General features: G+C 23.4%; 1 protein-coding gene across 1 annotated transcript in view; it reads left to right on the top strand.

Annotated features, from left to right (window-relative positions):
* LOC100869743 (protein amalgam) overlaps positions 1–8,098 on the top strand; it is a 301,201-nt gene extending 293,103 nt beyond the window's left edge. The window contains exon 7 of the mRNA XM_086910211.1: positions 6,957–8,098. Within this exon, the coding sequence (XP_086766337.1) occupies positions 6,957–7,066 (110 nt within the window). The 3' untranslated portion in view covers positions 7,067–8,098. The remainder of the gene's footprint in view (positions 1–6,956) is intronic.
* The last annotated feature ends 4,248 nt before the right edge of the window (positions 8,099–12,346 follow it).

The following is a 12,346-nucleotide window of genomic DNA, read 5'->3' as shown; positions in this document are numbered from 1 at the left end:
TTTTTAATATTAAAAATACAATTTTTAAAATTCTTTTTAATTTTTAAAGTAATTTTACTTTTTGTTTAGTTAATTTAATTCAAAAAACTTAAATATTTGCATCCGTCACAGAATTCTAAGTTCGTACATTCCTTTTTTTTTTTCTATTTTATATCCTTTTATTTATTTTGAACAAATATTTTTAGAAAACATATAGCCATATCTGCCAAATACTTTGCGTGATCTTTCACATCCGAGTAATCGCATACTCGTTCTGTCCATACATTTTTAGCTCTCGAAACTCATGATAAATATTTCCGTTTACATATTATTTATTAAAGAATCACATTTGAAAAATATACATGTATCTTAGTGAATCTTTCCAATTCTTAAAACTTATATTCCTCATTTTTATGTGAAGAAATAATAAAAAATATTACGTTAAATTATCGAACAACATTAATCAACTAGGAATAGGGTTTCGTAAAAAATTTAAAATCGATTCAGTGAAGGAAGAATACAAGCTGAACGTTCTTGTTGATAATACATTTGCAACAGCGGAAACTTGCCATTCCGCAGCTGCGATTTTATACTTTTTCTCGAGGTATGCTGATGGTCGTTTTCACTGAAAAATGAGTGTTTCTTGCTGTGCGCGCTCGTTCGTCGAATTGCACACCGTAAATTAGGCCAAGTCGCCACAGAATGTTCAGGGAAAAAATATATTCGATCCAACGAAAGCGTCAGGCGAAATCGTAGAGGTGTTCGCGAATGAAATCTATTGCCTTGGGGCGCCAGATACCGCTACGGATATTCGAATTTTTCGCTTGCTACTCCGTATAAGCCTTTCCAATTTTTCTGATAGTCATGCCGAAACTTTGTAAGTGAACTCAAACTTTGTAAGTGAATTTTTCGAATCGATGTTCTTTTGTCACTAAAAGAAAAATTATAGAAAGAAATTTAATATTCTAATTTAACTTGTTTTAAATTGTTTTTGTTGAAATATTAACAATTGATTAATATATTTGATAAAATAATAATTATAAATTCTTAATGTTTTTACATTTAATTAATGTATTAACATTTCTTCCTTTTTGAATAAAATAAATTAAAGTAAAATTCCAAACAAAATTGATCACAATTCTCTTATCATTGATTTTTAATTATTTATAGAATTAATATTAAGGAAGTAATATGAATTAATAACGAAAATTATTATATTTTTCTTTGTTGTTTATATATGAACTCAAACAATTCTCTGAATTCAAAAATAATGTTACATATATTCTAAAGGAAATGATATACCTTTAAGCTATTTTGATTTCCAGTGTTTCTCGAAAATACTACAATGTATTTAAATGTGACATATATACTTATAAATAAATTGTTTAATAATATAAGTATAATTAACCTAAAGTATAACTTGTTTATAATTGGTTCATCTTCTCTTATTATATTATAATATAATTATTATATTATATCTTATTATATTATAATAAGAGAAGATGAACCAATTAATTTTTCTTTTCATTTCACAAATATGAACATATTTTTGTGGAAATATTGATATTTAGACAAAATGAAGATATCTATGAAATGAGATGAACAATTTTTTTTTTTTGAAAATAGAAAAATTCTTATGTACTAAATCTAAATATAATTATAAAATTAGATTTAAAAGAGATAGATACAAAATATAAATTTTTGCTATGAATAAAAGCAGTCAAAGAAAACAATTTTTATCAATATTTCTTTGAATTGTATCATATAGTACTATTTTTTTTCTGTAAAATCAAATTTGATTTACTATCGCAGAAATAATAATAAAATCCTTATAATTTTACATAAAAGATCGTATAACAATTAGTTTGAACTTTTTTTAAAACGTGAAATTATTTTTACAGTTTTAAATTTGTTTAAATTCGTACAAATAGAAATTTAGATATAGATAGAATAACAATAAAATAAAGAACAAACAATAAAATATTTTTCTTTTTAAAAATTTGAAAAATTCAATCGATTATAAAGGCACCGTAAAAACACTGTAAAGACAAAAAATTGTTTATAATTGAATCTAATTTAAAAACTGCAATTTCCCGTAATTTTCATAATGATTCTTAAAAAACATTTTTTCATCAAATAATATTTTCATCAATAATAATAATTTCATCAAAAAATATTGTATATAGTTTGTATATAGTTTTAAATATAGTTTTAGAAATGATAAAAATTTAGTGTTTTCTGAATTTTCGGCTTAATATTCGATATCTTGGTGAAAAAAATTTTATAGCAAGTTTCAGAAAGTTATTCTAAAACAAACTTTAATTTTTAACTTTATTTTTATTGTGAATTTATTCATGAAAAAGTTTTTTAGTATCTTCAGTCTCAATTTTTCATATTTTTAAGAAGTATCTTTACTCTTTTATTTGTTATATGATATAAAATCATTTTTAAAAAAAGCAAATTCAGGATTGTGAAATCAAAAATTTAATTCTTTAATTAAAATAAGTATATTATTATATATTTTTTTCTTTTTATAAAGTTTTATATAAAATTTTTTCTGTTTACAAATTTTATAATAATTTAAAATATCGACAATTTTTCATTAAATATTATTTCATTTATACTTTTCACTATATATTGTTTTCATTCTCTGTTGATAATTTTTTTAAAAATCTATTTCATAATTTAAACCGTTTTTGCTTAAATGTAAAATTGTACTTAAAATAATAAGATTATATTTAACAAAAAAAAAGAAAATTAAATTAAATTTATTTCAAATTTAATATACAATATGAAAGTAAATTTTTTTAAAAATTTTTACAAAAGTAAAAATAATATGGATTAATAAAAATTATAACAAATAATTTTTTTGATAACATTTTTTTATTTATAAACGAAAATTAGATGGTTAATTTTCTTTTTTACACAATATGCATTCGTTACATATGCATAATTCGCTATAAATCCATAATTCAAAATATCTGTAATATAACATGCATATTGTAAAAGTTTTAATCTCGTCTAAAATATTAAAAGATGAACTTTAAAAAGTTATTCTTTATTAATTTCTGATTCTTGTGTGTTCACATCATTTAACAACATTCTTAACTTTTTTATATAATCTCCAGTGGTCATATTACTTATGAGCCAAACTTTTACTTGAAAATATAAAAAATTTACTTGTAAAATATCATTTCTATAAACATTTCATGAAATATATTCTAAAAGAAGCTTTTTAACTTTTTTTTTAATTTACAAAGAATGGATATTCATTTTTAAATAGAACAAAAATTTTTTGGTTTGTAAATTATTTTATGTTTATTATTAACGATAATTAATCTTTGCTTAATATAAACATGAAAATAGATATAAAAATGAAAAAAGCTAAATTATTAGTAGAGGATGTCAATATCAATTTTTCATCTATTATCTATATTATACTGATTTATTTTTGATTCAAGATTTGAGTTATATCATTTTATTAATTTGTTATAATTAATGTGATAAATTAGTTACGCTTTTAATAATATACGGTAATGTTAATAACTCAATTAAAATGCTTTGTATTTCATATATTTCCATTGGTTATTGCGATAATTTTCAGCATCAGAAAATCATTTCAACAGAAAATGTACATTAGCAAATTAAATTACAGAAATAAATGAGCATAGCAATTATATAAATATTGTCAGAAATGCTATTAAGTTGCTTTCATATGTTAATAATTATAATATTGATTATATAAATAATGCTGATTTAAGTTTTCATATAAATATTTTTTTAAAAAATTCCAGAATTTTATATATAATTTCGAATTCAAAATAATTAAATAAATACTTCTTTTTAATTGATCAAGCATATAAATGTACATTATGTAAATGTATATTCATATCAAAGAATTATATTAAAATAAAGAATTTTAAGGGAAAGCTAATCTGATAATTCTGAAATGTTATGACTATTGCTATATATTGTATATATATATTGCGCTTTTGCGCTTAGATCTTTTCCACTCGGCCGAACCAACAACTTTAAACGATTTCTCGCACCCGTTCGGTGAATTTCTTAGTTAACTTAAAATGATTTTACAGATCATACAAATTAAGATATAAAACTTTTATGTTTTAATATTTTTTGTATCTTTACATATAAAGAAAGAAAATTTGTTGAATATTAAATAAATCTATATTGTTGTTTCCTGTGATATTTTAATAATAAAGCAATTACCAAGATGCATCCTCGATTTGTCAAAATAAGTATCATAATAAAATATCGTTTAATGTCTTTCATCTTTCTCTCTTTTATTTTTCTTATTTTTCACTTTATTATAATATATCTCTATTTTCATCATTATTTTCCTTCTCTTTATCGTCAATTTCTTAATGAATAGAAATAATTTCGTTATTTAATAACGAAAAATCAAACTCATCTTCACTTGAACTAATTTCATTACCGTATTCCATGCAAAATTCAAAAATTTTGAAAATATTTCTATTGCCAGCCTATTTTATAGCCATTGGCTATAAACTCGGATTAACGCCGAAAATATAGTTCGATTCGCGCGATCACGATCTAATATAAGATAAAAAAATCTAACCATTTTATATTTTATACATTTTATATTCTACACTTTATAAGATAATATGCAAAGAGCTTAGGAATCTATGTATGAAACGATATTTTAGAAATATCAAACATAAATAAATATTGTCGCCGCAATATACGAATTGCCGCAATCCAAATAGTATCGAAGAGTCATCTCTGGAATTATCTATCAAATTAAGTGATGCCTGAGAGTTACCATTGGAGCGCAAAGGAATATATACTATATGTGTATGTGTGTTAATTTTAAGAACAAATTTACATTGAATAAAAGCAATTTTGAAAGAAAAATTAAAAAGATATAAGAAACTTTAAATAATTATTTAATTTAATAATATAATATTATATTATTATAATATTATATAAATATATAATAATGTTTATTTATACTTTAAAGATATTAAAATAGAAATATTATATAAATATAATATATAAATATATAAATATATAATAATGTTTATTTATACTTTAAAGATATTAAAATAGAATCAATCTCATCAATAAAATTAAATAAATATTTATATTATGCTTCGACTTCTTTTTGATGACTTTTTATGTTATCAAAAATAATTTAGAACAGATTAAGTCGTTAAAAGATTATTTAACCTAATTTAACCTAAACTAAATATAAATCATAAAGTTAAAAATTAAATAAATTTTTTTTGTCGTCAATTAATTTATGTTAATTCTAAATTTCATCTCAAATCAAAATTAAACGAACTTAATTCATTATTAGTCGATTAGTTTTCTTAATCTAGCCACCGAAAAATTAGCTATTAATTATTTAACAATAAACTTGATTAAAATTAACGTGATCTAATTTGTTTTGAAAAAACAGTTTTTGTTGATAATTTTTTAATGAATAACGACTGCTAAATAAAATCTTCATAACTCAAGATGATAACATATTAAAAAGTCATTAAAATCAGATGATCTTTTTGTAATATAAATTTAAATAATATGAATAATAATTTTGTAAATAAATAAATAATAATTATCTAAAATTGTTCCAATAATAAACATAAAATAATACATAAAAATTAAAATACACATAAAAATAAATATAACTAATAAATTGATTTGATAATAATTGAAAAAATGTTTGTTAATCGTTACCACGTTTCATCTCGAAACCGCGATATAAAACTATTGCCGAATGAAAACGCAACTAACCATACGTTTACGTTGCCAGTGATGGGGAGGAATTTCCTCGACAATACGCAGCCACGTAACTTTCAATCGGAACCTCGAAAATTCGATTCGAAGTAACGCACACATTCAATATACACACGGTGTTATATTCAATTCCCACTAGTTGGTGCGCGGGATAACAACACGTTTCTCCAACTATTTGGTCAAAAAGTTGTCTGAAACATCGTAAAGTGGAACGTAGCCGTTCTCAAATTGATAACGCGTTTGTGAACCCTGTTCTACATTGCGCAACACAGCGTATGGTATAAGCCTCTATATTTCTATATATTCTCGAACAATTCAGTCGGCTTACCCTCTGGTAGCCGATTTTCTCGGCATTCTCTGCTATCCTGGCACATTTAGCAGGCAAGAATATACGCGTGACAGAAATATTCCGATGTCGCCTCAGGCAGTTCCAAGTATAAACCCAAAGACATATAAACGCAAGACCCGATGAGATCCACCCATCATAGTGGATCGAGAACGCAACGCAGTTCTGTTTAATGAAACTCTTATATAAACTATAGCATAAAATATGCATAAAATGTCATGATACATGTAGGTACTTTTTCTTCCAACTATTTATTACTCTTCCTTTGTTTTGCTTAATATGTCGTCGGCAACATATACGAGCTAAAAATGGAAATCTTCAGCATCTTTTATATTTTTCTCGTTTAGTTTTTTTTTTGTTTTTAATTTTTCAATATTCCTTTTTTCTTTTATTTTTTATTTTAAATCGATATATACAAATTCTTATATTAACTATAATTATTAAATTTTTCGATTAATCGAACGATAAAAAGCACAAGATATAAAATTGGATTTTCTGACAATTTCTTTTTTAATTAAACTGACATAATAGCACAATAAATAAAAAAATTGTCTTATCTTCTAATAATAATATTTTAATTTAAGTTATCTGGAAGAAAAAATTTCATGGAGAAAAATTCTTTTTCCATTACAACTTTTTTATAATTTTCTTATTTTTTTATTTCCATCGAGAATATCGAGAATATCGAGTTAAAGAATAACATTATTTCGCAATCACGCCACAATGAATTATTTACAAGCTCCAAGAAGACGATTGATTAACTTTCAAGAAAAACTTGGATAGGATAAATAAAACTTTTGTCTTCGATATAGTTTGTAAGATAACTTAAAATCCGGCTTATTGCTTGTTACAGGAGAACATCCAGCAGCCATGCAACACGGAAACTCGAGTAATAGCGGTGCGGCAACGAGAACGCTCGCTTTGCTCCTGTTGCTTCTGCACGCCGGTTCATTTGCAAGGTGACTGGTCGATCACGGACTCTTTCAGTAAGAACGTGAGCGAATGCCGTTTTTCGTAATCAAAGGGAAATATTGGAAAGAAGCGAGCAAGAGCGAAGAAAGAAGTGTTGTCTTTATTAGCACCAACCATCTTCAACCTTGAATATATAATAACTTATATATATATACATATATCACCTTGAATCTTGCTTCTAAAAATTGATCAGAGAAAACAGACGAACCAGCGATTATCAAAGTGATTTTCCTACCTAATCAAATCTCGAATAATTGGGGAGCATTTGGTGACTGATTTCTGACTTCTTATGATCTTTATGAATCTATTGATCATTTTAGTTGACGTGAATTGCTTCCAAATGCCGCAATAGTAAATATATAGCGACACGTGTACTCGAAACCTGCCGCTAGCCGTCGTCACCCTTTTGATATCCGTAGATGTTCCGAATTTGTCGTAACGACGTGAGTGAAACTGTTTTTTCAGTGGTGATTCTTTATTCTAGGGCTATATCTAGCCGACAGTTTACCGTGACACGGACTGCACGGATTCACGAGAAAGATTTTTCTTTTGTTTCGTGCAGAAGGAAGATCGGATATAAATGAGTCAGCCAAAATCTCGAGAAAAGGACTCGACAACATGTAAATGGGTGTTTAGTATGATACAGTTAGACTCGACGCGATCCACGGAACACTTAGCGTCAGCGATAATCAAGGATTTGCGCGCCGCTCGTTATCGTAATTAACGAGTACACCGAGTTTCTGCCAAGTTGGATGACTGCCACGTTTCTTCGATAACGTTCCTTGTTGTTCATGTGTTGCGAAACGAAATGAAACGCTCATTCTTCAAATTATTTAAAAACTATACATATTTTAGTTTAAGGAGCGCGACAAACAAAATAGCAATACAGAGAGTTCTGTGTTCGACGAACATATCCAAAAAAAAAAACAAAGTTTTTCTTAAATCTCATTTTCATAGAAGAATAATTAAAGTCTTAGAAGAAGAAAGAATTAAAGAATTAAATTGATGATATGAAAGATTTGATTTAATAGAATTTAATACAAAATATTCAATGTATTCATAATTTGTATTATTAATATATTATCAATATAAAACACATATATAAATAATATGTCTATCTTTTTCTGTGAAATGCAGTATTATATGGTATTTAATTCTATTTTGAATCTAACATCGAAGATTATCTATTTCTTAATTTGTTCGTTATTTTTAATATTTAATTAATCTTTAAATTTAATAATAATCTTTTAATATTGTGTTGAAACAAAATAACATGTAAAAAACATATAATTTAGTTATTTATTAAATTATAAAAATCTTTCAAATCATTAAAAAAAATTAATCTAATGTATTTATTTGCTTATCTATTATTGTTTATTAAGAATATTATGAATGAATATAAAAGACACGAATTATATTATATTTTATTAAATGAAATAATTTATTTACATGATATAATTTTAATACATTCAACTTAATTAATTTAATTAATGGAAATACAAATTTTTACATTGAATTTCTATATTGATTTTTTATATATTTTATATTTTTACAAGATCATTGAAGATTTCTTTTTGTTTTTAAGTTAAAATATGAGAAAAAGCATTATTATTAAGAGTTATTATTTATAATTCTAATGTTCCATTTTATTTATTTATTAAAATGAATCTAGGCATGTCTTTCTAAAAAAATGAAAATTATAATTATTAATAATAATTTGAACATTTAATCAAGCAATCAATCGAAATTAGCAATGTTTCTCAGGATATTTTTCACTTAATAAAAAGAAATGTTGTTATTTTCAAATTTTTTTTATATATAAATTTTAATTTATTTTTATTTGTTGACATAATAATATTTGTATTAATTTGTATAAATTCTGTAATATACGTTTGGAAACATAATTTAAACTATTTCTAGTCATATCTAGTATCTAATCGAATCGTGCAGTCAGACGATAGATCATTTCCACGAATTGCTATAGTCCAATTGCCTCTATCATTCCTTTATTGCTGCTAATGCCACATGATTGCCACTTTCCTCGTCAGAAATGACTTATTTTTGATCGACAATATGTACGCATAGAAGGATCCAAACGTTGAGAGTATGCCGTGGTATTGTCACGACAAAAGGTGCCCTTTCACAAGGGTTACTTGTACCGTGACAATTCCACATGCAGCCGCAATAATTTTCGTGATCAAACGATACATAGCGGCACCTGGTTTAATAGTATCGTCTGACAATGACAAACGATCAACCTGCAAAAGGAACAGAGAAATTAATAGGTACTAGTATTCACACATTGATTTGGTAAACTTTGTACTGTAATATTCAAAAAACAATTTTTTAATTTTAAAACGAATTTGCATAAAAGTTATTCAATTTTTGTGTGAAAATAAAAGGAAATTAGTTACAGAAAAAAAGAAAGGAAATAAAGATTACACTTTGATTTGAAATATGTAAAAAGTAATATCTTGTATCAATTGAATTGTTAAATTATAGTGATTTTTGAAATAATATATATATAATATAAATGTGATAGAATTCAATTTTTTAATTCTTTAGTTAGATAAAAAATTTTTATTTTTTCCTTTAAAATTTAACTTTTAAATTTTTATAATAAACTTACTTTATAGATAGAATCTAACAATTTGCATGACTTAATATAGTAAATTATATTTGTCGTTTCATTGAAATGTATATCTTTTCATTTATATACATTACAAAACATGTATCTTTTTGTTTACATATTTAGTTACAAAAACATTATTAAGATACTTTCATTACTATATTTATACTATACTTACGTACCAATTAATTAGATTCAAGTATGTTATATTTTAATATCATTTATTATATAATATTTGATCACGATTATAAAAAAATGAAAGTGAAATATAATAAAAAGATACTTAATTGAAAAACAAGAATACAAATATTTTTTGTAACCATTGTATAGCTAACAAAATATCAGATAACGTTATTCTAGCCATCTTTTGTTTCCAATTACTCTCTTCTATATATGTGCTTCCTACCTCTCTTGTACGTTTCTGAAAAGTGATCTAGTATCAAATTAAATTATTTTTAACAATGTTTCTTTAAAAATATGTTATCTACAATTTATAAAATGAAAATTACGCAATTTCGTCTTTTTACAATAAATTGCTATATATTCTTGTACATTTTGTGTATTCTTACTTTTATAAAAAATCATAACAGGAACATGAATTTTAAAAAAACAAGAATATTATACATTATAATATTTTGTTTTGTATTTTTAAAACAGCTAATATTTTTTTTTCTAGTTTACTTAAATATTAACGATATAGGAATTATTTTCTTTTTTCAATTTTTAATTTTTTTGTTAAGTAAATTACAGTGAAAATTTAATATAATATTAATAGAAATCTTTTGATCAATTATTATTTTTATTATATATTATTTTATAAGATAATAAACATATTTAAAATATGTTTTATATTTTATTCTATTATTCTATATTATTATTATATATTCTATAAAATTAATAGCCAGTTATTTATTTCTTTATTTAATATTCTATATTCTTTTTAAAATAAAACATATCTTGTTATTTAAAGGAATATTATCAAAAATATTATCTTTTCTAATAAATTGTTTAAATTTACAAGAAATTGTCCCAAACAAGAATTCGAAGAAACAATATTAGATTATATAAATAATATTTCTATATATATATATATATATATATATATATATATATATATATTCAATAATTATGCAGTTTAATTAATTTTAAAAATATCTTCCTAGTTTTTTTTTCATTACTAATATAAAATTTCAATGAGAAATTTAAAAAAATATTTTTATTTATTTTTACAATATAAAAAAAATTATATATTTTTTATTTTTGTATACTTTCAAACATTGTATTCATATTTAAATTCTCCTAGTGAATCTTTTAATGTATCTATTAAGCTCAAAGATTAAATTTACTCAAAGCAAACAAAAATAAAACATATTTTTGCTGTTTCAAATGATAAAAATGCTTTCTGTTTAGTTTTAAACATCACATTTATATAATTGTTATTCATTCTATTATTCATCTAGAATTTGAAATAAAAAAAAATAAACTTGGATCAATATTAGATAATATTTATTTAATCTATATTATTTTATATTAGATTTTAATTTTTTCTTATTTTATAAAAATAAATATAATATATTTCATCAAATTCTTTTAATCGAAATCTTTTAATCAAGAAATAAAATTTTTAGGAAAAAAGTAGAATGATTAAATTATAAATGATTATTAAACTAGATATTTGTACAATATTTATTTCAATGTTTTGCATATTCAGAAATTATTAAATTGATAGGTGAAATAAATATACAGTACATATATACAATATACGTATGTAGATTTATTTACATATATATATATATATATGTATATATATATAGTTGATGAATTCACTAAATTCATGAAATAATTCTCTCTTTAATAAAAAATAATAATTTTATTTTATACAATATCAAATATTTGTTTCTATATCCAATACAGTTTCAACAAATATTGACAGAAAAAGAATGAAACTCTGAAAGAAGATAGAATAAGTCAAACTCAATTTTATGGAGGATATTATCATTTACGACTATGAAAAAAATTATTTCGCTCATTTTCTTTTATCAAACATAAGCACAAATAACTGATTTAAATCGTGAACAACATAACGGTTGGTTTTCGCGAATTCTTGAATAAGAAGCAACATATTTTCCATGCTCCAAGATCCACCATGACCCGAATATTATGACAAAACCTTGGTTTGGAATTCCGCTAGAATGCCGGAAGCGAGCTGCTGCCTTTCTTTTAGCTCCGCGTACGCTTGAATTTCAAGCAGACAAATATTTAGAACTCCATTGAGCTTCTACTTTTCTCAAAGTCTACCAATGGACGTAAAATCGATTCATATCAATCCACGTGGTTCGATCCCTAAATAGTTTTTCTTAAGTTTACAAGATTCTTTAAATTTTGCGTAAATGTGATGAAATATTAAAATGATTTTAACTACACGATATTCGTATAAAAAATAGCTTTCAATTAATCTTAATTATAATTAATATATATTCGAAAAATATTAGAAGAAAATGTTATATTGTTTATTTTAATAATTGAATATTCATTATTTAATTATTTAACTTAATAATTGAAATTTTTGAAAACAAACAAGTTATTATTTCTATTTTTTTTTTTCATATTGTCGCGTTTATTTTTTTAATACGAATCTGTCT

This window comes from Apis florea, unplaced genomic scaffold, assembly GCF_048593485.1.
Source record: "Apis florea isolate Af1SG1 unplaced genomic scaffold, ASM4859348v1 contig_3170_pilon, whole genome shotgun sequence".
Lineage (NCBI taxonomy): Eukaryota > Metazoa > Arthropoda > Insecta > Hymenoptera > Apidae > Apis > Apis florea.
This window is presented reverse-complemented; position numbering and strand designations above follow the sequence as displayed.